Here is a 27,438-nt window from a genome sequence, read left to right as displayed (position 1 = left end):
ATTACCTTCTCAAAGCTTCACAGCTCCAATGTGCCAGAGGTGGGCTGTGAACTTGGGCTCCTACAATTGTAGAGCCCAGAGTTTCTCCCATAACCCATGTGAGCCCTTGGTCCCCCGTTGCCTTCTCCTCTTGGCTCAGTCTCTGGCAGCCTGCCTCCCTCTCCCAAACACCCTCCCTACACCTGGTCTTCAGCCTCCCTCCTCTGGCAACTCTCCACCGTCCTCCTTCCAGAGAAGGGGCCCAACCGGAAGGCCAGTTCATGTTAGGAAATTCCAGCCACGTGAGCCAACCCAAGCCCAGGATTCTGAGCAGCCGGTAGCTTTAGGAGAAACTGAAACTTGGCTTGCTGGGGGCGGAGTGGTCACTGGAGATTTAAAGAGCTGCCACTTCCTTGGGCCCCTAGAGGGCCTTGGGAGGTCACAGCAGCTGAGGGACACCCTGAACTGAGTGCGAGCCTCTGTTCTCCTGCCCAACCATGCAGCTCTGCGGGGGCAATGGGCTGCTGAGCGGGACGGTGAGTATAGGGGACCAGGGTCAGGGGATAAGAAGAGGAATATGCCCCAGCGTCCCCGGTGCCAGCTCTGTTCACAAGGGCTGTGTTAGCCAAGAGCTCACACACCCCTTCTGGGCCTCGGTTTCCTTAGAGGATTGGAATGAGGGATTTCCTGGTCTCGTATTGCAGATCCAGGCTCCAGTTTAGAACTTGGCCTCTGAATACTGCTCTCTCCTAACCCACCTGTTCTCCTCTCACTGTCTTCATGAGAGCCTTCTCTCCCCTCTCCAAATTCTCTGGCTATGGTTCCCTTGGAGGCCTTGCCCCTCTCCCAGGACCCAGGTACCAGAGGCCCGCCCTGTTCTCTGGATGCAGGTCTTTCCCCCAAGCTCCTGCCTCTCCAGCACCTGGAGTGGGCCTCCTGTGGCTGAGAACCTAGGAGTACAGAGTCCTCAGCTGGGGAGGCCAGGGTCTTGCCTGCGGTCCCTACCCTCAGAACATACCTCCCAGAGTGGACTGTGGGGTCTCCAATGTTCCCTCTTGCCTGAACTTCCAGAACTCTGAGCATCTGGGTTAAGTATTTCATCTAAGTTTTACGAACCCCAGTCACAGCTATTGACCTCTGAGTCCACTCTTCTGTCAGAAGGGACTCAATTCATTCATTCTGGGCCGCTGTCCCAGTGGAATGGGAGAACTGGAGGGCCGGTACTTTTGCTTGCTGCTGTGTCCCCAGAGCTGAGTGGCATGACACATAGTAGGTGCTCAACAGATATTTGTTGCGTAAGTGAACATCAGCTTTGGCCTGAGCTGGGCATGGGTGTGTGGGGCTGAATGAGAACCCTGCCCCGCCTTCATAGACAGAGCTCACAGTTAGGGAAATCAACACCTGGACCGTAGAAAGGATGGTGATCAAACAACAGCAGCCGACTTTTATTAATTCCTCTGGGCTGGCCTGGGGCTGCCTACTTTCTGGCCTGTGAGGAAGGCACTGGTGCCTCCACTGCACAGATGAGGCGACTGGACCCAGGGAGTGAGTGACTTGCCCAGAGCAACACGGCTAAGGAGAGTGTGGATGTGAAGTCAGTTCCATCCGGGTTTGAATCTCAGGCTCTCAGCTTCCCCGCCTGTGCAGCCTCAATGTGAGATGTGAGCAGGACATGTGGGTGAGGCTGGCATTCCAACCAGGTGTGCCGTGTCTGTGATGGAGGTGTGGATGCCAAAGGAGACAGGGCTTCTGAGATAAAGGGGGCCCTTGGGGTCTTGACTCAAGAAGGGTATGGTTGGGTAGCTAGCCAGCCCTGCTGGGACCCCTGAGCCCTCTGCCTCTCGCCCCCATAGGACCCTGAGGAGCTTCAGAGGCAGCTGAAGAAGAAACAGAAGAACCGGGCGGCTGCGCAGAGAAGCCGGCAGAAGCACACGAACAAGGCGGACGCCCTGCACCAGGTGGGGGATGCCTCCCTTCCCATCCCTGATGCCACTTACCTGGCCTCACCACCTCTTCTCCATCCCACCTATGAGCAGTTCCCCCTACACTGCTGTATGTTCCAGGTGGCCTGAATCTGGAAGGAGGGAAGGGCTCTGCAGTTGAGATTTGGAAATTCCTGAGTGTTGAGTGGAAACCATGTGCCATATACATGCTGGGCTCCAGGGACATAACAGAGCATCGTCCAGGCCTGCCCTCAAGGCATCCCCAGTCTAGGGCGAGGAAACAAGAAATGGAAGCAAACAGGGAGAACCTGGCCCAGTGACCAGGTGACGCACTCATTAAACACAGATCCCCAACCCCTTCCCACCCGGGACCCACCTCAGGAGGCTGGAATAGGCCCCGGGGAGCTGCCTGTTAGGGTTCTGATGTGGGTGGCCAAGATCACACTGTGGGAAACTGGCTCAGAGTTCAGATGGGCTGGATTTAGGGTCCCAGTTGCGGCACTCACTAACCACAAGGCACTTTCTTTGCTGAGCATCACTGTCCTTATCTGAAAATGGGGACAATAATCCCCACCCATTGGCAGGACACCACCCACTGGCAGGACTAAGGAGGCAAAGAAGCCTGGTGGAATGGCACCTGCACTTGCCTCTTGGATGGTAATCTGACTTTGAGCTTCCCTTCTTTCTCTGTGCAGAGAGAAAGGACACCACCAGTTCCATCCCAGAGGGACAATTAAGACCTGGGTTCAAGACTTGGCCTTTGGGAGGGCTGCATACACATACATGTTAGTCCTCATAGTGATGAATAAAATTCAGAGCCCTCCACACCCAAAGGCCCTACACTATCTGCGGCCCCATCAACACTGGTCCCTCTCCTCTCCTAACATCCTGCACTCTGTTCTCCCTGTTCCTTCACTGGCCAAGCAGATCCAGCCTCAGGGACTCCGCCTGACTCTTGCCTCTACTTTCAGACAGCAGTCTAGCTAGATCCTCACTTCTTTTTGGTTGTTTGGTTCAAATGTCACCTCCTCTGAAGGGCCTTTCTAAACTATAAGATCCTTGTTCCTCTGCTTTATTTTTCTGGTTAGCACTGAACTTCTATCACATATTTAGATGTTCATCATTGCTTGTCTCCCTCGCCAGACTGTAAGCACCATGAGGGCTGAGAACTATTCTGTCCCCTGCTGTTTCCCCATCACCTGGAACAGTGCCTGACAAATAGAAGGGACTAAATAATTCCCTGTGGAGCGAAAGATGGAGTCAGAATAAAGTGCTCTGGGAGCACAGAGGTGGGGCCAACACACAAGTAGTAGTGTCGAGGTGATATAGAGATGAAGTCTGAGCTGGTTTTGAAGGATGAATAGGAGTTTTCCAAATGAATGAAGGTTTAGAAAAGGCATTGCCCACAAATGGAATAGTGCTGGCATGAGCGTGAGAGAGCAGCACCCTGTGGAATGCACGAGAGTAAGGACTGATGCCCAGGATGACACTTGCCTGGCAAGGATAGAGATCATGCATTTGTTTATTCATTTCTTCCAGAAATGCCTATTGAGTATCTCCTGTGTGGCAAGCACAGTTCTAAGCACTGGAGATACAGCTGTATGAACACAACAGATAAAAGTCTGGCTCACCCTCCCCAGGGCTCATATTTCCATGGGGGAGCCAGACAGACAAATAAATGATCCATGAGGTATTTAGGATATCAGATGGGAAGAATTAAAGCAAGGAAGAGGAAAGGGAGTGGGGCACGTGAGATGATGGAAAACTAAGGAAGCCTTCCTGGAAGAGGTGATATTTGAGCAACCAGAAGGTGGCGAATAAATGAGTGAGTGACTAAATTTCTGGAGGTGAATTGAAGTCTTTAGAGAACTCAGGTGTAGGGTGACCTAATGACATGTTTAAAAAATGTCATTCCACATTCCACAGCAGAAATCAGCTTGGGAAGGGGGCTGCTGGTGGCTTTGAGGCCTGTTAGAATTTTGAGTCCATGGCCTAAGCAATATTTTTATGTAAAGCATCCTTGCAGCTTCTTCTTTGAAAAAGTGTCCATAAAAGGGGGTGGGGAGGAGGGAACCAAAACAAGTCACTCAGCCTAGTGAGCTGTGGAAATAAAGTTCTTTTTGTGTTTTCCACCATTGTTGTCATAAATGGTTGTTTAGAACTGCACATTGATTATTGATTGTCCCAATGGGTTGTCAGAACCCAGCGTTCAGCAGTACAGAACCCAAATGCTGACTCAGGAATGCTGAAGAGATTGCACTTGTGATGCTGCCCTGTAAAACATTACCCTGGACCCCGCCCCTGGTGCCTCAGTGAGCGAGTTCTGGGCTCTGGGGAGGCCTGGTAGTGGCACTAAGCAGACAGAAGGACATCTAAGTTGTCACAAGAAGACCATGTCAGGATTAGCCCAGGGATGGGGGTGCTGGAAGTGTCCAGGTGGAGGAGACCTGAAATGTGGGGAGGAAGCAGAGTCCATTTGAGGAACAGGAAATGGGAGGAGCAGGAGAAATTGGAGAGATAAAACTGGAGGTGTGAGCTGGGGCCACTAAGCACAGGGAGCCTTTAAAGGGCTTTTTTTAGAGGTGGGTAGGTAATTGCGATTGTTGGTGTATTTATTTTAATGGAGGTACTGGAGATTGAACCTAGGACCTTGTGCATGCTAAGCACGCACTCTACCACTTAGCTATACCCTCCCTTCTAAAGGGCTTTGATGTTCCATTAATGATGCAGTCACTGAATGTCTCCTCTGGGCCAAGAGAACAGGGTGGTTTTTGGGGAGCACCAGTTAGGAAGCTGTTGGGGCTCCTGGGTGAGTGGAGATCCCAGGCTGGCCGGCTGAGGGGACTGGCAGTGGGGTTGGAGAGCAGGCAGATCTGAACCCTAGTAAGAGGTAGAGTTGGAGAGACTTGCTGGTGGTTATGGAGGGCTGGCCAGAGAGTAGCCAAAGGGCAATCAGGTGGCAGTGATGTCTTTCCTCCTAAACTGAGGACCCTGGGAGTTTGGGAAATAGGGCTCATGCTGGGCCCCTGATTCTGGCTAACATAACCCTCCCCCCCATCTGCTTCTCCCCCCAGCAGCATGAGTCACTGGAGAAACACAACCACGCCCTGCGGAAGGAGATCCAGGCCCTTCAGGCAGAGCTGGCGTGGTGGAGTCAGACCTTGCACATGCATGAGCGCCTGTGCCCAATGGACTGTGCCACCTGCTTGGTTCCAGTGTCCCCTGGCTGCTGGGGCCCGGCTGAGCGGCCCCCAAGCCCCGTGCCCCATGAACAACAAGGCTGCCAGGAACAGCCAGGCCTGTTCCAGACCCCTGTCTCCTCTCCCTCGGCTCAGCAACTCTCTCCAGATCCACAGCCTCACGGTTCCCTTGGCCTCCTCCTGTCCCCTCTGCCCTCGCTGTCCCTTGGTCCCACTGCGGTCACTTCATCTTCGGCCCACCTGTCCACTAGTCCTATCCAATCTGCCTTGCTCACTGGCTCAGGCCTACTGAGGCCTTCCTCGAAGCTCAACACCCTCCTGCCCAGCCCCCCAGCCCAGCCTACCTCTCTACAGTCCCTCAGGCTGGAGCACGCCACCAGGGGGAAGCCGGAGTTCTCACCCCACAGCCCCGCAGCTGCTCTGGGACTGGGCTATCTGCAGGGCAGGGAACATAAGGCTGCTTCCTCAACAGCAGATGGGCAAGGACTGGGTGTGAATCCCAGCCCCCACCCTCTCCTGGCCTTCCCCTTGCTCTCCTCTGCTCAAGTCCACTTCTAACTGGCCCCCAGAACTAGGCTGGCCTCTTCCTTGGACTCAGAAACAGCCTTGGCACATGGGCACCTCCTCCATTGCACTGGAGGCCGCCTTTCTTGGCTGATCAGCTGAACCAGGATTTCACCAGGGAAAGGAAGCCATCACTGCATGCCCACCATTTTGCCAGGTCCTGTCACAACTACTGTCTTATTTCAACCTTGTGATTGTCCTGCAAAATCCATATTGTCATTCTACTTTTTCAGGGGTAGCTCAGAGAAGTTGTTTGTCCAAGGTCACACAGCTTTTCTTGGGACCTGAAACACCACTAACTGCTCCTCCTTCCCCTGGTGGGATCCTGGCCCAGGCACTCTAGGAGCTGAAGTCCTAGAAACTGAGGACTGGTGTGAGGAGGTTTGAGTGCTAGGATTGGGGAGGGCCTCTCCCCTCTGCTTTGTGATTTCCAGGGCCACAGAGCCCTGCAGTCTCTGAAACCTTGTCCTCACTGGGGCTGGTCCAGAGTCCAAGCCTGGATGGGGAGAGGCCAAGCAGGAGCCCAGAATTGAATTCTTTCTGCCTCTAGCAGTGTTCTCGGTGCCAAAGCACTGAACCTGTGGGTTGGAGTTGGGGACAAGCCTGGAACAGTCCCCTTGAGATTTCCACTGAAATCCTATAACCATACCCTGACTTTGGGGAGATTCTGCAGGGTCAGCTCTCCAGGCTATTCCCAAATAGCTCCCTGCCTCCTCCCACCCCCTAGGACCATGGCAGGTGGATCTCTGAGAGCATTCATGTCATGCACAAAAGGCAGGTGGAAAGAATGAGGAAGGACCAGATGTAAAGTTATAAACTTTGCAAGTGCTGAACTCACACCTGGCAGCAGTGAGAACTGTGTCTTCTCCAGTACCACCCCCATCCTTGTGCAGCCCCCAGACCCCCATTACCCTCGGGTCCCTCTGAGCAGTGTCCTTGTGCTCTTTGGCCTGATAGCAGCTAGAAGGCCAGGGGCTTGGGACCAGGTAGGAGCTGAGCTGCAGCATCTGCTCAGGGGTGGGGGTGGGGTGGGGGAGAGGGTGGCAGGTTCTCATTCAGACTCAGGACAAGGACTGTAAAGTGCCTGAGATGAGAAGCTCCAGCTCTTTGCCCAGATTACACACATGTAAGCAGACACTATGCTAGTATTTGACACACTCCAGGATGCTGAACACAAGTCCAGGCACCTATGTTATGGTAAATAAATTAAAGGGTTTTCCAATTCTTTTTGCTTTGGCTAGTTGTTTAAAGCTCAGATGTACTTTGTACTGTTGAAACCAAAGGGCTTTTAAAAAAGAGGGAATAGTCTAGAATCTTTTAGAGGTTGGCAATCCCTCATGGACCTCCCATTTCAACCCCCTCCCGGAGGTCAGCTGGAATGTAGGACAAGTCAATATGATGTGTGATGCACCAGGACTTGCCAGGGAGATGAAGGTACTATGGTCTGGCTTGTGTCTATATACCCTAAAATTTGTCAGGCACTCTGTTGTGTTTAACTTGGGTTAACTCAATGATGCTTCCAGTAACTCTGCGAAGTAGGCTTAGTTATTACTCCACTGTTTAGAAGGGGAAACTGAGGTCCAGGGGAGTTAAGGTTATATAGCCAGGAAATGGTATAGGCTTGATGCAACTTCAGGAACGCTTAACCACAGGCAATCCTGCCTTCCACCTTCCACAAACTCTCCCTGTAGGCCCTGAATGGAGGGGCTGAAACATACTGATAGATGGGACCCCAAAAGGTAAAACCCTACTTTAAACCCAAAACAAGTAAGAGAGGGGAATGACTTAATTAATGTTGGCATACTCATGATGGACTACTGAAGAGATGCTGAGAACAAAGAATGCTTTGAAGAATATTTAATGAGGTGAGAAAATGCTTACAACCTATCAAGCAGAAAAAATAGAATGTGCAACTGTCACTATAGTTTGATGTTATATTTGTTTTAAAATATAAACAGAATCAAAGGAGTGGGAGATGTTGTAGACTCTTGAGGGATATGAGCTAATATCTGTGAATCCCCAATTGTTATAAACAGAGCTATCATTGTAGCTTAAGCCTTCCACATGGTTGAATATATCTTAAAAATCTGTATCTGGTATACCTATTGCTGCATAACAGATTACTCCAAAACTTAGCAGCTTAATCAGCAAACATATATCATCTCACAATTCCTGTGGAGCAGGAATCTAGGCACAGCTTAGCTGGGTGCCCCTGGCTTAGGGTCTCTCATAGGCTCCATTCAAAGTGTTGACCAGGGCTGCACTCATCTGAAGGCTCAAAGGGGGATCCACTTCCAAGCTCACTCATGTGGCTGTCTGCAGGACTCAGAAGGTCCACTTCCAAGCTTACCCACAAGGTTACTGGCAGGATTAAGTTCCTTGAAGGCTTTTGGGCTGAGGACCTCAGGATCTTACAGGCTGTTGGCTGGAGGTATTAATTTCTTGACACATGGGCCTCTCCTTAGGGCTGCTCAACAGGGCAGGCTAGAGAACAAAAAAGGCCAAACAGGCAAGCTAGAGAACAAAAAAAGGTGATTAATACAGAAGCCACAGTCTTTTTGTAACCTAATTTCAGAAATGACGTCCTGTCACTTTTACTGGATTCTATTCAGTAAAGGCAAGTCACTAGACCCAGACCACCCACAATGGGAAAGGATTACACAAAGGCATAAAACCCAGGAGGTGGGATCACTGGGGGATATCCATCGTAGAGGCTGCCAATCACACTGGGTGAGAACCAGCACTTTTTTGGATCCCTTCTGTTTTCTCTTACCATTAGCACTAGCAGCTGGCTTTTCTTGGGGAGATCATTTTTTAGAAGGAAACAATTCTGTCCCCTTTGTAGCAGTGGCAATGCCCTTAACAGTGAACAGAGAGGTTCTGGTAGGTTTGAGGCTGCAGTAAGGCCCCCAGCTAGAGACCCACGGCCTCAAGTTACCCACAGCAGCAAGTACAGTGCAGACACTCACTCCTCAGAATGATCTTCGAAGTGATGCATGAACAGTCAGTGCTGAAATAGCATGTATGTGCAGGCCAAGAGTCTTCTATGCTTTGAAAAGTAATCACTCACTGGAGGACTGAAGTTTAAACTCAATTTAAATCCTTTTAGCTATTTTTTTCCCTGGTATTCATCTCTATAGTGGGTTGAATGGTAGCTCCCTAAAAGATATGTGCACCCAGAACCTGTGAATGTGCCCTTATTTGGAAAAAGGGGTTTGCATGTGTAATTAAGCTAAGAATCTCAAGATGAGTTCATCTTGGATTATCCAGGTGGGCCCTAAATCCAATAACCAATAAGAGGAGGTCACCAATAACAGTAAGAGAAGATACACAGAAGAAGGCCATGTGAAGACAGAGGCAGAGATTGGAGTTAGGCAGCCCCAAGCTGAAGAACATCTGGAGCCACCAGAAGCTGGAAGAGGAAAAGAAGTCTTCTCCCCTAGGGAACTGCAAAAGGAGCAGGGAGAGCAGTGAGGAGGCTGCTGCAGCCATCCACGTGAGTGACGGTGTGGCCATGACCAGGGTAGTAGCAGGGAGGTGGTCAGAAGAGGCCAGAATCAGGGTGTGCTTTATAGACAGAGCTGACAGGATGTGCTCATAGATTGGATGTGGGAAAGGGAAGAAGGAAGTATGATGCTGCAGCATGGGGCCTGAGCAATTGGTGGTTGGTAGTGCCAGACCAAGATCGGAGAGGAGCAGTTTGGAGTGCGTGTGTTGGGGAGGGAGATCAGGAGGCCGGTTTCGCCCATGTTAAATTTGAGATGCCTATTTGTCATCTAGCTGGATAGAAAAGAGTTTGGCAACTAGGGAAGTGGTCAAGACTGGCTGTAAACATCTGGAAGCCAGCAGTGTAGAGATGGGTGGGTGGATACTGGGGACAGGATGAAATATCTATGCAGCCCTTGCAGCTGTGTCTGTATGAGGGCCTCCTCTTCTTGTGCTCCACCACTCTCTCCACCTGGCACTCCTTCCCTCATCACTCCGACATGCCCAGAATCTGCCCCCATCCTTCCTCTTTAAATGCTTCTTCCTCTAGGAAGCCTCTTATGACCTCCCAAGATAAAAATGACTCCCTCAGGCTCCTCGTCACACCCATGTGCCTTTCACCAGCATCTATCATTTTTTTCTTGTGTGATTTGCCTTCCTATCTTTTAGTCTCTCTTAATGGTAGCAAGCAGTCTGACACATCATGAGTACTTTTAACAGCCCATGCATTGGGAAGCAGTAAAGTATGATGGTTAGAGAGCTTGAGCTCCAGTGCCGGACAGGATTGAGTTCACATCCCAGCTCCACTACTTCCTGGCTCAACTTCTTCAAGCCTCAGTTTTCTTCTCTGAAAAATGGGAATTGAAAAATTTACCCACCCACAATCCACCCTATGTATCTGTATGTATGTGTACACATATCCATATGCACATGTATGTCTAATATATATTATATATAATAGAAAAGCGTATGTTTGCCAAAAGACATGAGCAAGAGTTTTTGTATCAGCAATATTCATAATGGTAGAAAACTGGAAACAACCCAAATGCCCCATCAAGAGTATAATGAATAAATTGTGGAGTATTTTATACTAGGTATTGCTATACACTAACAAGAATGAGAAACTACAACTATCTGGAATAATGTGAATAAACCTCACAAACACAATGTCGGGCCATAAAAGCCAGACACAAAAGAGAAGACAATTTGCATGATCCATTTATATAAAGTCAAAAAGTAGAAAAAAAACCAATCTATGCTGTTAAAAGTCAAGGTAGTGGTTACAGCTGGAGGATAGCATCTGGTAGGGGACACAAGGGACCTTCTGGGCTGCTGATAATGCTGTTTCTTAATCTTTGGTGGTTATATGAATGTATTCACTGCATGAAAATTCATTGAGCTGTACGTTTATGATTTGTGCTCTTTCCTGTTATGTCTTATATACGTCAATAGAAAGAAGGTAGATGTAAGAAGCACATCACAGTCCTTGGCATATAGTAAGTGTTCAATAAACAGAAGCTACAAGGAATGAATGAAAGAATCCATGCCTTTGCCCCCAAGTGAAGCCATTCACAATCAGAACCATGGACAGATCAGAGTGTGCGCTCAAGGAAGGCTGGAGGAAAAGGAAGAGATCTCTGATCTGATACAGGGGATTTGAGGCAGGAGAGACTCTGAGAGCCTTCCTCTGAGATTAGTGGTTAAAGCCTTCTGAAGGGCATTTCTATCATGCAGAAAGGAGAACATCCTCAGGAGACAATGGGTATCTGTGTGTGTGTGTTCAAGCAGAATTTCATTCCATTTTAAAAGGTCTGCATTCCTTTGTTTTTCTAAGTCACTGAATGCTGAAATCTCCCTAGAGAGGACAATCCTGGATCTAGGACATCCCCAGCTTGCTCTGGCTTTTGCTGGCTTTGCTCACTGTCTTGGGTTTTTGTTTACCTAGTTAGTGGGGAGACGAAAGAGATTCCAGGCAGGGTGAAAATAACCTATGACAGAAGATCTCTCAGTCATGCCCAAGCTCCAGGAAGAAAGACATATTCCATATCAATTTAATGAGCTGCTTCATTTGGTAGTGAGTTCTCTGTCACTGGGAGTAACCACACAGAGTCTGCACAAAAACCTGTCACGATACTGCAAGGAGGACTCCTCAAACATGAAGAACTTACCCAGGTGACTGCTGAGGGCATTTTAAACCTAAACTTCTATTATCTAATTCAATATAAAATTTCCTTAAACACACGAAGTGCTTCTCTCTGCATTGTCCCTCTTACAAGTATTTTTCCTTTTTCCTAAGTCTTAAAATATTTTATGCTCAGCAGAAAATTTGAAAAGCAGGGGTAAAATTATCTAGAGGGGAGGGTATAGCTCTGTGGTAGAGTGTGTTCTTAGCACGCACAAGGTCCTGGGTTCAATCTCCAGTACCTCTATTAAAAGAATAAGTAAATAAACCTAATTACCTCCCCCATAAAACAAAACAAATTATCTACACCATTGTATACTACTCAGCAATAAAAAGGAATGAACTACAGATGCATGTAACAACTTGGATGAATCTCAAGGGCATTATGCTGAAAGGAAAAAGACAATCTCAAAATGCCACCCACTATAAGATTCCACTATGTAACACCCTCAAAATGATAGAATTATAGAGATGAAGAATAGATCAGCGGTTGCAAAGGGTTAGGGATGGTAGCAGGAAGGGGTGGATGTGACTATAAAGGGTTGCATCTTTGAGATACAGAGCAATTCTGTATCTTCTGTGTGGTGGTTATACTAATCTACACATGTGATAAAAAGACAGAATTATACACACACTTTATAGCAATGATGATTTTCTTTTTTTTTTTTTTTATGAGGGGGAGGTAATTACTTTATTTATTTATTTATATTTGGAGAAGGTTCTGGGGATTGAACCCAGGACCTTGTGCATGGTAAGCATGCACTCTACCACTTGAGCTATACCCTCCCCCCCTTTTCAAATATATATTTTTAGTCTTTTGAGGAATCTCCACACTATTTTCCATAGTGGCTGCACCAAACTGCATTCCCACCAGCAGTGTAGGAGGGTTCCCCTTTCTCCACAGCCTCTCCAGCATTTGTCATTTGTGGAATAGACTTATTGTATGACCCAGGAATCCTGCTCCTGGGCTTATATCCAGAAGGAACCCTACTTAAGGATGACACCTGCACCCCAATGTTCATAGCAGCACTATTTACAATAGCCAAGACATGGAAACAGCCTAAATGTCCATCAACAGATGACTGGATAAAGAAGATGTGGTATATCTATACAATGGAATACTACTCAGCCATAAAAACCGACAACATAACACCATTTGCAGCAACATGGATGCTCCTGGAGAATGTCACTCTAAGTGAAGTAAGCCAGAAAGAGAAAGAAAAATACCAGTATGAGATCGCTCATATGTGGAATCTAAAAAACAAAAACAAAAACAAAAAGAAACAAACAAAAACAAAGTGTAAATACAGGACAGAAATAGACTCACAGACAGAGAATACAGACTTGTGGTTACCGGGGGGTGGAGGGTGGGAAGGGATAGCCTGGGATTTCAAAATTGTAGAATAGATAAACAAGATTACACTGTATAGCACAGGGAAATATACACAAAATGTTATGATAACTCACAGAGAAAAAAATGTGACAATGAGTGTGTATATGTCCATGAATGAAAAATTGTGCTGAACACTGGAATTTGACACATTGTAAAATGATTATAAATCAAAATGTTAAAAAAGTAAAAAAATTAAAATTAAGAGCATACCAAATCCCACTATTAACATTTTAATATATTTCATATGAATTATTTTCTTCACACATTAGGATCATATTATATATGTTTTATATACTAAAACTTTCTCTTAATAAAATATCATAGGAATTTTCTATGCCATTAACTACTCTACAAAATAATCACTTTAACAGCTGTGTGACATGTCAATTTCATGGATATATCATCCTTTACTTAACCATCCATCCCTTGTGGAACACTTGAGATGTTTCAAATTTTTCACCACAATAAATTGCCTCAATATGAATATTTTTATGCATAAATGGATACCTACATTTTGAATTGTTTTCTTAGGCCAGATTTCCAGAAGATAAATTATTAAGTCAAAGGAAATAATTAAAATAGTCTGTTTATTTTTATGCGGGAAGCCAGTTGCCACGTTGTGAAGTCACGTGAATAGCCCTATTGGAGACGTCCAGGCAATGAGGAACTGAGGCCTCCTGCCAACAGCTAGCATCAACTTGCTAGACATGAGAGTCAGCACTTTGGAAGCAGATTCTCCAGCCCCATTCCAGCCTTCAGATGATTGCATCCCCAATCTATATATATCCTGATTGCAATCTCCCCAAGCCAAAACTATCCAGCTAAGACCCTCTTAGATTTCTGATTCACAGAAACTGTGAGATAAGTGTTTATCATTTTAAGCCATTAAGTTGAGGGGGAATGTTACACAGCAATAAGCAATTAATACAAGGATTTGGCTAGGTGGTGGGGTGTATTCACATGGCAGGGAGAGAACTGCAGACAAAGGGAACATATAGCATATAGACTAGCCAAGAAACAAGAAAGAGGATGCTTGTGGGATGGAGTAGGCTAGGCCTTGGGGGACCTCAACCAGCTGCAGAGCTGCCTCCTTCTCCCTCACGTGCCCCATGGCACCAAGGAGCCTGATCTAGACCTACAGCAACACCCAAGGGGGTCTGAGATGGGGGAACAGCTATTGAGGTCCAAGGCAGTGACTGCATCAGAGCTCTGACAGTTTGAACAGTGTTCCTTCTGGTTTTACCTGTGCTCCAGCAAGCTGACAGGTTCCAAGCCCAATCTGAGGAAGGAGGAACTAGCAGGGACATAGTTAAGAACCTCATCTCTGTCAGGAACTGACAGGTACCAGGGAAGGCCACTGACACAGAGGGAAGAGGTCCGGCCTTGGAGACACACCAGATCCCACTTCTGGCTCTGTCACTTACTGTGTGGCCTTGGGTAAATTATTTAACATAACGGAGCCTGTTTGCTCATCTATACATACACAACTCATGACAAGGCTTACCTGGCTAGGCTGGGTGCAGGCCGAATGCAGTGGTGTGTGGGAAGGGTCTGGGAGAGTCACACTGGTGCCTGCTCATTCCATTTATTTCCTCCCTGGACAAAAATGAGAGGTGAATGGATGAATGTGGTTACAAGAAGGTGGGCTTGTTTAGCTCACAAGCATCTGGGACTCACCCTGGATACATAACTTCGGCAGCTTAGAGGCAAAGCCAGGTGTCCAGGAGGAGAGACATTGGTGAGTTGTTGCCCTGAATTAGGGCAACACCAGATTGGAAGGATGTAGAGCAACTGGAACTCACACATTTTTGGTGGGGGTGCAAGTAGTATAATCACTTTGGAAAAAGGTCTATACAACAAAGTTTACATCTGTCTGACGACACAATGATTCTACTTTTAGGTATTTACCCAAGAGAAATGAAAACATATGCCCCAAAAAAGATTGTAAAGAGTGTTCATAGCAGATTTATTCATAATACCCCAAAACCAGATAAAGTCCAGTGTACATCAATTAGAAAATGGATAAATAAGCTGTAGTATATTCATACAATGGGGTATTACCCAATAATCAAAAAGAACAAACTGTGTACTTAAGCTACAATACAGATAAATCTCAAAAACATGCTATGTGGAAGAAGCTTTACACAAAACAGTTTACACTATGTTCTTTCATTTACATGAAGTTCTAAAACAAGCAAACAATCTGCGATGGAGAAAAATTAGGACAGTGGTAACCACCAGGGTGTGGGGAGAAGTGACTGGGAAGGGGCATCAGGGAACCTTCCATATGTTGGGATGTTCCACATCTTAATAGCGTTTTGGGTTACAAAGGTATATGATTTGTCAAAACTCAGCAAATGTACTGTTAAGATTTGGGCATTTCGTTTTACATAAATTTGGTCTCCAAAGAAAAAATTTGTAACTCAATATTGATTTCTGTTATTGATATGTATGCTGAAGCATTTAGGGAGGAGTATACTGATGTCTGCCAACTTCTTTGAAATACCTCAAAAAATAATACATTGCTGGATGGACAGAAGAATGGATAAATGGGTGATATGTGATGAAGCAAGTAAGAGTCTAGGAGATGAGTGTACAACTTTCCTGTATATTTGAAGATTTTCATAATGATTTTTTTAATCAAGAAAAAAATCACTTGGGATTCTTGGTACAAATGCAGAGTGCTATTTGTGTCTCATCTCCTGTCCTTCCTGAATGTAACTCCTTGGGCTGGGCCTGGGACCCCATGTCTAGAACAAGTTCTTGGTATACTTGAACCTCCAGTGGCTCAGTCTCCCAGCTAGGTCCAAGCACAAACCCTTTCCAAGGAGCGCTCTTCTGAAGGGGTCTCTGCAGGGTCTCTCTCACCTCCTTTCCAGGATTCTCTGCTTCTGTCCTTTGGCCACCAACACCTGCAGGAATCAGCTCTCACTACTAAATGCACAAAGGCCTCTGAGGTCGAAGCTGAGCCCAGAAGGCTTCTGAAGTCCCTTTGAGCAGCCCTATCCCACCCCATCACCTCTATGAGCTCTACAAGGCTCACACCTGGGTGGTCACTGGGTTCACAGTGACCTGACCCAACTGAAGCATCTAATGTGCAAAGAGAAAGAGACAACTGGCCAACCCAATGACTGACCCTTAGGAGACCCCCCCTGCTCCTACCCCCAGGGCCGCCTCTCTGAGCAGGGTCAGTTCTCCCTGCAGCCCTGCCAGGATAATCTCTGGCCTCCACCCTCCTAGAGCTGAGGACTGAAGACCTTAGCCTGGAGGGGAATTGGCCTGGGAAGACCAAAGGGAAGTGGTAGGGACTCAGGGTCGGAGGGAGCCCCAGGTACTGCAGAAAGTGAGCTGTTGATTAAGTGACTCCTTCCCATGCCTGGGAGAGGGAGATGGGGAGCTGCAGAGGTCTAGGGAGCGGCAGCTCTTAAGGGAGACGAGACTCCATTCTGACTCTCCCAGGGAGAGCTGTGGCATTGTTGGGGGTGGGGGGAGAGAGTCCCCTGCTCCTGGAACTCTTCCTTCTTACATCCCTGGCTTCTTCACAGGTCATGCTGAGGATTTGCCTGTCTTTTGGGGCTCCCTAGTGGAACCACTCAGTGGGAGGTAAGCCAGTTAAGGAACCCATGTGACCAGGGCCCCTCTGAAAAGCTTAGGGAATCCCTGGGAGAAAAAGACCAGGAAAGGGTACAGTAACCCCAGCACCAGTGGGTGGGACATGAGTCAAGACCAAGGAAATCTCCTGAAGGGCCAGGTGGTGGGTCAGATGGTTGTGATAAACCACAGCAATGACAGCCCCTTGACAAAGCCCAGCCCAGGGCTTGGCTGTGAGAAGCATCTGAACTGTAACCACAGCCACATCAAAGGTTCTCTGAGTGTGGTCCCCACTAGCAGTATCAGCATCACCTGGGAAGTTACTTTGCTTTTTCGACATGCAAATTCTCAGGCCTCTTTCCTCCCCAGACCTATGAATCAGAAACTTGGATGCTGGCCAAGCAATTCACAAGCACTCTAGGTGATAGTGATGCAGGCTCAAGTTTGAGAACCACTGGTATCATCTGACAGGTTCTGGACCTGGGCTGCCCAGAAAATTTCCTTCATTCACAAATTCATTCACATTCATCAAATATTGATTAGCACTGTCTATGTGCTAGACCTCTTGTCAAGCCTCACATGGAGCCCAAAGTGGAGTAAATGATAGTTCCCACCCACCAGACAGTTCAACCCGTAAGTGCAAGGCAGGGCAAAGAGCCAATTTTTCTGGCTAGGGGATCAGAAAGGGCTTCCCAGAGGAAGTGGCCTTTGAGCTGGGCCTTGAAGGGTGAGTTAGAATCAACAAGCAGAAAAGGAAGTCACTGGAAACAACCTTCTGAAACAAAAATCTAACTTTTAAAAGCATCTTATTGCTTTGGGGATAAATTTTAGTGCCTGAGCACAAGCTTCTCCATGATCTAGCCCTCTCTCCTTCATCAATCCCACCACCTGCCACTCCACACCTCCATTCATGTATTTGAGTAAAACTGAGCTTCTCATAGACATGTACTCACACAGAATGCTAGTTTTTACTGCCAGGCCTTTGCTCATGCTGTCCCTTCTGCCTAGAATGCCCTCTCTGAGTCTCTGAGATCAATACTTACCCATCCTCAGGACTCATTTTAGGTGTTTTCTCCTCCAAGAAGCCCTTCTGACTCCTGGCTGGTTAAGTGTCATCCTCTAAGTCCCCCAAGGCCTGGACCACAGGTACCTCAGTACCCTTACTTAAAAATAAATACGTCAGTACCCTTAAAAATCTGCTTTATGTTAATTCTCCTGTTAGAATGTGAAATTCTTGTGAGCAGACATCTTCTTCAGCTCTGTGACCCTAGGGCCTAGCATAGTGCCCAGCATGCAGTGGGCTTTCAAGAAGTATTTATTTAGTGAAGGAAAGAAAGAAGGGAGGTAGAATATTAAACAGGAGGTCCAGGAAAAAAACAGTGAAGGCAAAGGCATAAAATGTTCTCCTCTACACAAAACCTGGAACAGAGGGGACAGTGCTTAGCAGCTAGGAGCCTCTTGCCACCTGCTTGCTGGATTGCCAAATCTGGCACAAGTGCTTTGAATCCATTAGTCATCTGCTCAGCGTTGCTGTTAAAACATTCCAGTATATCAGGCCTAGTGCAAATCCTTTTGAGTCTCTTGAGCACTGGAAGTTGGTTTCTGAGTTGGGGTACAGGTTTATTAATTCTCAAGAATCCTAAGGGCACATGAAAAGATGCCCAACATCATTAGTCATTAGGGAAATGTAGATTTGATCTACAACTAGATACTATTAACATCTATTACGATGGCAAAAAAATTTTAACTGAAAATTCCAAGTGCTGATGAGGCTGTAGAGCAACTGAAGCTCTCATATTCTGCTGGTGGGAATGCAAAACACTACAACCACTCTGGAAAACAGTTTGATAGCTTCTCATAAAGTTAAACATATACTTAACCACTTAACCCAGCAATCCCACTGCTAGGTATTTTACCTAAGAAATATGAAGACTTAAGTTCACAAACCAACCAGTACATGAATGCTTACAGAAGCTATTCAAAATTGTCCAAAATTGAAAACAACCCAAATGTCTATCAATAGACAAACAAATAAACTATGGTATATCCATGCAATAGAATACCACTCAGCAATTAAATGGAAGTAACTATTGATATATGCAACAATCTGGATAAATCTAGATGCATCATACTAAGAGAAAGAACCCAATTCCAAAAGGTTACACACTGTATGACTCCATTTATATGATGTTCTGACAAAGGCAAAACTTTAAGGATAGAGAACAGGTTGCCAGTGGTTGGGGGTGGAAGAAGGACTTGACTACAGAAGGGGCAACTTGAGGGAAGTTTTTGGAGTGATGAAACTGTTCTCTATTCTGATCTATCATTGAATCTATGCATATGTTAAAAATCATAAACTTATACACCAAGAACAGTGAACTATATTATATGTAAATTTTTAAAGTTTTTAATCTCAGTTTAAAGAAAAAAGAAATCCAGGGGACAAGGCAGTCCTTAGGCCCGGAAGGCGTGCCCCCTCCCACTTTCTCATCAACGGTGAACAGAATCTGTTTCACTTCAACTCTTTAAGCAGAATCAGTCAGCCCATACAACCCTCCTGGGTGGCTCACAAAAGCAAGCTACAATCCTCCCATCTAGTTTGACATCTTCATAATGACAGTTGACTTTGATTTGTTCACCAAGGTACCCCCAAGGGCCTAGAACAGTGCTTACATATAACAATTAGTAAAGAAATATTTGTTGAGTAAATATTTATCTCTTTATCTCACTGGCTCCAAATTTCTAAGTCCACTCTCTTAACTTAAATACTCACCTTAGCTCATCCTTCTCCAATGATGTCACTTGCTCTAATTTCTCTCCTAGAATTTTGGCACTCAGCCAGAGCCAGCAAAAGTAGCCCTGGCTTCATCAAAAGATGGTGCCCAGCATGTGCCTGGCACCCTCCTCAAGCAGGAAGGAAATGCCAGTGGACCACATGGGCTGAGAAGCCACCTTGGGCTCCCCAACTGCTGCCCCCATGCCTCAGTGGCAACATGTGTATTTGTGTGTGCCGGGGGCACTTTGGTTTAGTCTCACGCACTCAAAGTGTTTGTGTGTTCCTTTTGTTTCACTTGTCACCCCATGGTTGTAGATGACAGGTAGTGGGATGGTCAGTCATTTGGGGTTGTAATAAAGCCCCAAGGGTTGGAATCCCCTGGGTTTCTGCCTATTTCCCTCTAAGCTGGTTGAAACTGAGGGCTATGTCCGAACAGTGGTTATTTCCTCTGTCCTTAAAACCTGGCCAGGGGCCCTCCTCCTCAGGATATCTTCACACACATCACAGACGTGGCCTCTGTGTAAGATTCATGACCTTTGTTACCACAACCTTAGGTACAAATAATATCCAGGTAGGTAGATAACAAATAAACAGTACAGGCACAGAACAGTTTTCTCCAGCCTCTCCAGAAATCTGATTCCTATACCCTGCACTAACCCTATCTCCACCCAAAAAGAAGGGTCTTTCTCTTGGTTCCCAGGCATGGAGAGTGCAAAGCATGTGCATCCAACAGTGGCCAGAAAGCTGCCCTGCGCTGGTACTCAAGAACTATCAACTTGGTCAACTTTTACTCTGTGTCAATCAAGGTCAGAGCCATAAACAGGTGGCACAAGAGCTATGCTTGCCCACAGATGTGTTAGTTTCAGTCCACACAGTGCATTCAAGTTTTTCAATCAGTTGCCAACATTTTTAAATTCGGAGATTTCTCAAGATCAGATCTGGCACTACCAGGCCACATCTCCCAGGGTCCTCCTTCAGTGAGAGACTGGCTAGCAGATACTCTTTAGATAGGGCAGGTACCTCTAGAGATCGTTTCCTCTCTCTCCCTCTCTCTCACTTCTTTCCTCCCTTTTCCTGCCTTGCTTCTCAGGCCTTTGTGTGTACTAGCTGGTAGTAGGTGCTTAGTAGCCCTGAGTATGAAAAGATATACCTAGACCCAGCCATCAGGGAGTTTACTATCAGGCATATGAAGTAGAGCTTTATAAAGTGGGGAGGGTTTAGGGGTAGGGGAGGTATTCCATGCAGAGGGAACAGCATAAACAGCAAACAGAATGCCAGAGGACTACAGGGGTAAGAGTCGTGACCAAGGAGTATCTTCCAAGGGAGCAGGTCCATTATCAGGAATCCAGTCCATCCAGCCCACCCAACAGACGTGGGGCTGAATGGCTTAATAATTCACAACAGTGAGAATTTGATCAGCAGGAAGTGGATGGGAAGGATCTGGGCTTTGGAATCACAAAGATCCGTGTTCAAGTCCTTGAGCCTCCACAAGTCGCTCTGGTTTCCGAGACTCTTTAGAACTGGAATATTAATAACGGCTTTACAGCACCACGGTGAGGGTTAAAGGAGAGCGTGTACGGAAAGTGCCCGCACGACGCTCGGCACACAGTAGGGGCTCCGCAGTCCATAGTACCCGACCCGCCCACGCCGAGCGCGTAGTAGGCGTGAAGTGACCAACGGGCAGACCAGCCCGGGAACCACAGAAAGGGGCCCGGCGTCCGTGCTCCGACGGGTGGGGTGGGTGGGGCCGCCTGGGTGGGGCCGCCCGGGGTCTCGGCCTCACGTGACCCCTTGGCCGTGTCTCAGCGACGCGCATGCGCAGACTGCGGCCAGCCTTTGGAGCGCGCGCCCCACGGGCGACTCGGGGGCACAGCTGCGCGTGCGCTGAAGGACTGGCCGGCGCGCAGCTCAAGTTGAGACGCGGGCGTGAGGCCGAACGAGTCCGTCAGCCAGGCTTTGTGAGAGGTTGGCGCCCGCCCTTTTCAGAGAGCGGTTCTTAGTGCTTGGCCGAGGTCACGTTGATGAGGCGCGAGGAACCCTTAATCCGTGTGTGAGAAAGAGCCCGGGCGAGCCTGGGAGGGGGCTTGGGTCTGAGGTAACGGCCCGGAGCGGTCTGGTGCTCTAGTGAGGTTGGCGCCTTTCTCTGAGGGAGATTTCTGGGCCTGGCCCCACCACTCCGCAGCCGCCCCCTGGGGCAGTCTTCGCAGCCCGGGGTCCCTTTGGCCGCCCAGCACGCGTGAGGCACAGGCTGTGCCCTCCGCAGGGCCTCGTGGTCGGGCGGCCGCCTGGTGCTCAGGTCGCCGGCGGCGAGGGGGCGAGGGGGCGAGGGAGAGCCGAGCGGGCAGGGAGGGAGTTGGCGACGGCGGGCCTCGGCGAGTGCCGAGCTGCGTGCAGATCCCCTTCCTCAGGCGAATGAGCAGCGAAGAGGCGAGGATCCTCGTCCAGGTTCGCTAGGGACTGCACTTGCCCCTGCACCACACCCAGCACGGAATGCTGCCTCTGGCAGAGATCCAGTCTTCTGAGATCCCCAGCTCCCTTAACCGCACCCTCTTTAAAAAAAGGAAAAATCTTTTCCCGATAACAGTGTTCATTCTGGTCTATAACCACCCTCTAGCCTAAGCTTAGCAGTTGCCGTGAAAACAAGACCTCTTCGTTAAAACATATCTTGTCGCATCATGTCTTAATGATTTGAATGAGTTTCTGGCTGTCAGATGCTTGATTGAACCTAGGAAGTAGATATTTGAGTCATGGCATTCAGTGAGGTCTCAGGTCCTTGAATCTTGGCATCTGGGAAAGCAGACAGAAAGATTCAAGCAGGTATGCTTTGCTGTAATGTACATCCTTGACTTTTCTGAACTTTGGTTCCTTCATCTGCATATCTGCACGTAGTAGACCTAGAACAGTATCCAACAGGCTACCTAGAATCTCTTCGGATAGTTCACGGGCTCCTTAAAATTGAGCATGTCCAGATATGGACTCAATATCTTCCCCTCAAAAACAACTTTCCAAGGCTCCTTTTTTAGGGGGGGATGTGGCACTTTTATTTCTTCAATCATTTGTTCAAGCAATTCACCATCATCCTTGTCTGTCCTCCCTCACCCCATCAAGTCACCAAATCATGACTAGACATCTTCCTAGGCATTTTCCACACCAGTCCACTTCTCTTCATCTCCGTTTTCATCACTGTAAACCAGGCTATTAGCCCCTGCCTAGGACCACAGGAGTCTCCTAGCTGATCCTTTATCATCTGTTCTTGTTCTGGATTATTACCCACATTGCAACCAGAGGGATTGTTTTAGTTTGTTTGGTTTGTTTGTTTGCTTAAACTCACAGCCATGGTCATGTCATCTCTTTATTATGCCCTTCAGTGCCTTCCTGTTGCTCTTTGGATAGACTCCACAATCCATACCCTGGCCTATAAGGAAGGCCCTCATCCCTTCTCTATACTTTCTTGCTGAATGGTCTCATCCATTCCAGTAGCTTCAAGTACCATCTAAACACTGATGACCCAAATTTATATTTCTATTTTTATTTCCATTCCTTGCATACTAGGAGACTGCCCCCTTGACATATTCACTGGGATGTCTAACAGGCCTCTCACACTTAACCAAAATGGGACAGAAAGAGAAAGGCCAATAAATCTCTTTCACCAGACTCTTTCCCCATCTCATTAAAGGGTCTGTACCATTATCTACCTAACAGCAAAGGCCAAAATCAAGAGCCATCCTCGATTCCCACATTTAGTCCATCAGTCTTAAATATACCCCAGTTCTAACTATTCACTAACTACTAAGACCCCCAGAGTCCAAATCAGAAGCATTTCTCCTGGACTATTTCAGATCTTCCTAACTGGTCTCCCTGCTTCTACTCTTGTACTATTACAGTTCATCTTCCTCTTGGCAGCCAGAGTGCTATTTCTAAAGCATAAATCATATAATTTCCTTTTTATAAAACCCTTAGTGTAAAATCTGAACCCTTTACAGTGGCCTGTAGGCCTCACATGGCCTGGCTCCTGCCTGTCCCTCTGACTTCATCTCCCTGCACTCTGTCTCCATTCTCTGTGCTCTATCACACTGACTTTTCTATCTGTTAAACTACCCATCACAGGGTATCTGTGCTTGCTGTTTTTTCCTGCTTGGAATGCTTTTCCCTTTGACGTTGCTATTTCACTTTCCGTTAAGACCTTAACTCAGTTGTGATCTCTTCTAAAAGGCCTTCACTGGTCACACTAGCTAAAGCAGACTCCCAGTCACTCTACTACAAAACCCTGTTTATTTTCTTCATAGTACTTATAGTGCTTAACATTACATTTACTTGTTTATATGTCTATTGTTGCTCTCCACACCTCCTGAAATGTAAGCTCTTAAAGACAAGAAATCAAGTCTTTCTTGTTACCCATTCTGTCAGTGCTCAGAACAATGCCTGATACATGGTAAGCTCTCAAATGTGTGTTGACGTACTACTTATCTCTGTATTCTTATCTCAATAGCACTGTCCTTCTTGCTGACTGTGTTCCAGAAGTACTGTAATTCTCTTTTTTGAAAGTACGTTGCTCTCTCATGAGGACTCTTGTATCTGCTGTTTCCTGTACCCACATCAGACCCCACACCCGCTCTCCATTTGTGTCTCCCCAACTCATTCTTCAGATATGAGTCACTTACTTAGAGTGGTCTTCCCTGACTTCCATTGTAGGTTAGGATTCTCTGTCATGTTTCCATATTACCCTATCCTTTTTTGTAGCAGTCATCACACTTAAAATTATTTGTAAGCTCTTTGCAGGCAGGGACTAAATTCTTATTCTTCCCCCACTTTATTTCCAGCACTTAAGTTTCTGGAACATAGAGGCATGCAGTTATTTGTGAACTAAGTGAATGAATATTGAGTGAACACAAGATTGAGAAGATCGGGGGAGGGTATAGCTCAGTGATAGAGTGCATGCTTAGCATGCACAAGGTCCTGGGTTCGGTCTCCATCACCCCCATTAAAATAAGCAAATAAACCTAATTACCTCACCGCCAAAAAAAAAAAAAAAATAGATTGAGAGGATCAAATCAGGTCCAAACTAGGAGAGCAGTTAGCATGGAGTGTAAGTTAGCTGATCTGCCCTGCCTTCTTCAATAGATGTCTTTGGATCTTGTGAGATGGGGCTAGAAAAGCATTGTATAAACTAAAAGCACTTTATAAGATTTTTTTTTATCGGATCAGATGTTTGTGGTCTTTCAAAGTACAAAGCTTTATGTTTCTTAGCAATAATGCCTGATTCTGTTATTTTAGAGCTATACTTATGTGGTAAAATATGAAAAATTGAGGCTAATATTGAGTCTAGGTTAATTCATAAGATAACTGTATACTTGACACTCTTCTTTCAGCTGGACTATCTTGCTTTAGCAATACATCTGAGTTTTAATTTTGCCCTTGATGTCTAATCTTGGTCAGATTAGATGATCTCCTCAGATAAGGTTCATCTTTTTGTAAACCTAGTAAATACAATTCTTATCTCCTCAATATCTCACCAGAATTAGATTAAAGTCAGTAAAATATAAAATTTCCTATATGAAATTTGCTTTTTATATAAAAAGTAATTTAGTTTTCTTAGTAACTTAATTTCTTCAGAATCTGCCATTATTTCATGCCAAGAACAAAGCTGTATATTTTAGAAGCTTTCTTTTCACATTTTCCTGTATCTGTCTTCTGTCACTAAGACCCTTGAGATTTGTACATCAAGGACTCAGAGTTTATAGCTCAAAATTGTAAAAGATGTTTCTTTTTCTCTAGCTAAGGATATTCTCTTCACTATTTGCCCTTCTGAAACTACTGATGCTTTTTTTTTTAATCTTCTTCCTTACATGTACTGCTTCAGAGTAAATCATCCAATGGTGTAGCCAATAAAATGTCCATCATTGCCAGCAATTTTATATCCAAATGCTTTTAGGGTTCTTGGGATTAGTAGGGTTTTTAGAGTGCTTCAGTAAATTCAGTGTGATGTGAGTGCTAATAGGTTGATCTTCATGTAACAAGATGCACCTAATGGGCAGGGTGGTGAGATGAAATATACCATTCTATTGCATTTCCAGAATAAGGAGCACAGTCCTGGACCTATTGACCGAAGGTAATTTTTCCATTAGATTTTAGGATGGTTAACATGGAAATGGAAGAGCCACTTAGGTGCAAAGAGTAACTTAAAAGATCGACTTAGACTCCTATCTGGCCTATTGAGTTGTTCAGTAAGGCCTTTTGATATAATTTCAAGGCATCTTCTTACCTCTCTGTTAGAAGATTTAGTTACTCCTCCCCTCACAAACAAAGCAAAACAAAATCTGACTGTTCCAGTGGCAAATATATTCCTGGACAAAAGCCAGTGGTGTTTTAAAGATTGTGCCTTACCAGAAAGAATAAGTAGAAACCTAATGAGAAAGAGAATGACATCAGTAAGCGTGGCAGTAACTTTGGTAGTCTTAGATCAGCTTCCTCCTGTCCTATATCTTAATACTTGCTTTTAAAAAGGCTATTTTTGGGTAACCTATGTGAGAGCACTACAATAAGCACTTATATATGCATTACTTCATTAATCATCCTGATCACCCTGCAAGATCAGGAAACTGAGAAATAATTCCTTTTGAAAGTAAGGCTTGAAGACAAACAAATGTAAATGTAGCCCTTCACACCCCTAGATGTAATCCTAAGAAGCTTTAATCAAAAAAATTTCCATTTTTGTTTGATTCCTTTGTACCCAGATTGAGCTTGCCTTAAGTCATCCAGAGTTATGAGAGTGACCAGGGTTATAGTTTAGTAAAATGACTGACTGGGTGATGTGTTGTGGTAGAAAATGTGTGGGCCAAAGGAATCAACAATCTTGGGGGGCTAATCCTGGTTCCATACTGAGTTATGTGACCTTGTGGAAATTATTTCCTTCTTTGATGAATTCACTTCCCTTTTACCCCATCTAAAATGAAGGGCACTTCTAGCTATAGGCAACCATAAATCTCAAGTTATAAATATAGACTTTCAGAGAGTCTGGATATGCTTCAGCAAAGGCAGGCTAGCCAAAGACTGAAACTAGCCAAAGACTTTTGAAGGTAGAAGGAGAAATTGGACATCTGTCCTCAATCTCAGTTCTAAAACTTAGGGGCTAAATTCATAGCATCAGTGGGATTTTCCCTATTTTGTTGCCCACACTCTTTAGTGGTTACAGAGCCTATCATGTTAGATCTGCTCAGTAAACATAATTTGAATAAATGCTTATGAAAGCTCTTTTATTCTTTAGTGCTGTGGAGGATTTTTCCATCAAATATTACCAGATATATTTAGTGACGTACTTCCTATGATCATCTTCAACTTCAGTAGTCAGTATCATTATCCTCATACCGGATTCAGCCCTGCTTCAGGTTCTATGCACTGACTCAGATGTTTCTTTACGTGAAACTAATTACTAAAACCTTGAAAAATCTTTCTTACAGCAGTGCCAGTGTGTCATTTAAATCTATTATTGGGGATTTTCAAGGAGAGATTCTTAATTAGGATTTGTCAGATCTTGCACTGACATTAAAGCTAATCAGTTTTGCTGATTATCTTGAATTTGCTAGTAAAGCATTAAGAGAGAAACTCTTCAAATCTATCAAAACAGCTAATGTTTATAGAATAGTCCAGAGTTTATGAAGTGCCATTTAGAGTATTATCTCATTTAATCCCCACAGTAATCCAGGGGTAGATGGAATCCCCATTTGTAGATGTAGAAATCTGAGAAATGAAGAGGCTAAGTGACTTGGTCAGGGTATAATGACTGGTAAGAGGCAGGGCTAGGGCTCAGGCCTTGGTCCTCCATTTCCAAATCCTATGTCTTTCCCACTATCCCATATTGCCTATAACTTCCCTTGTTTTAAAGGCATCATGTTTTCTGATCACCTAGAATTGGTTGAGAGTCTGACCCTTCATCTGCAAGATCCCATCAATTTAATAATAGTTCTTGAGACATAGTGTCACCATGACTGCAGTACTCATGTTGGAAAACAACCTTATGAAATCTTTGAACCACTACTACTATGTGGTTGTTTGGGATTATACAGTCTAATCTTTATTTTCAAATAAGGCAATTAGTGTGTGGTGTTTGTTTCTGAAGCGGACAGCCAGCAATTAACAGGAACAGGCCCCAGCTAGAAGAGAGTTGTTTTTACTTCTTTCAGACAGCCAGCTGTGGCACAGCACATGAAGTTTCCTCTCTGGATTGTCATTTCCAGCAAATGTTCTTCATTTCCTTTGCTCTGATGTCCTCAGTCCTTAGTCTGTGGAAAGAAGTGACTGCATTTTAGAAGAACCTTCTGAATTAT

General features: G+C 45.8%; 3 protein-coding genes and 1 long non-coding RNA gene across 5 annotated transcripts in view; 3 read left to right on the top strand and 1 right to left on the bottom strand.

The window, feature by feature from the left end:
- The first annotated feature begins 316 nt into the window (after positions 1-316).
- On the top strand, positions 317-7,834 carry BATF2 (basic leucine zipper ATF-like transcription factor 2). 2 transcript variants are annotated; one of them, XM_032489761.1, is made up of 3 exons: positions 317-515; positions 1,833-1,937; positions 5,000-7,834. In XM_032489761.1, exons 1-3 carry the CDS (start codon positions 477-479, stop codon positions 5,678-5,680), a joined length of 825 nt encoding a protein of 274 aa, XP_032345652.1. In that variant the 5' UTR covers positions 317-476; the 3' UTR covers positions 5,681-7,834. The 2 variants fall into 2 exon arrangements, with proteins under 2 accessions (XP_032345652.1, XP_006179617.1); XM_006179555.3 differs by having other exon boundaries at positions 4,997-7,833.
- A 13,176-nt stretch (positions 7,835-21,010) lies between these two features.
- GPHA2 (glycoprotein hormone subunit alpha 2) overlaps positions 21,011-27,438 on the top strand; it is a 29,574-nt gene continuing 23,146 nt past the window's right edge. Inside the window, exon 1 of the mRNA XM_032489760.1 lies at positions 21,011-21,079. The gene's annotated coding sequence lies outside the window, so the exon portion shown is untranslated. The remainder of the gene's footprint in view (positions 21,080-27,438) is intronic.
- The window catches only part of MAJIN (membrane anchored junction protein), a 26,517-nt gene continuing 20,205 nt past the window's right edge, over positions 21,127-27,438 (top strand). Inside the window, exon 1 of the mRNA XM_032489758.1 lies at positions 21,127-21,160. Coding sequence (XP_032345649.1) covers positions 21,136-21,160 — 25 coding nt within the window. The 5' untranslated portion in view covers positions 21,127-21,135. The remainder of the gene's footprint in view (positions 21,161-27,438) is intronic.
- LOC116666517 overlaps positions 27,035-27,438 on the bottom strand; it is a 21,708-nt gene continuing 21,304 nt past the window's right edge. Inside the window, exon 3 of the long non-coding RNA XR_004323423.1 lies at positions 27,035-27,393. This is a non-coding gene — a long non-coding RNA (uncharacterized LOC116666517). The remainder of the gene's footprint in view (positions 27,394-27,438) is intronic.

Source organism: Camelus ferus, chromosome 10 (assembly GCF_009834535.1).
Source record: "Camelus ferus isolate YT-003-E chromosome 10, BCGSAC_Cfer_1.0, whole genome shotgun sequence".
In the NCBI taxonomy this organism is placed as follows: Eukaryota; Metazoa; Chordata; class Mammalia; order Artiodactyla; family Camelidae; genus Camelus; species Camelus ferus.
This window is presented reverse-complemented; position numbering and strand designations above follow the sequence as displayed.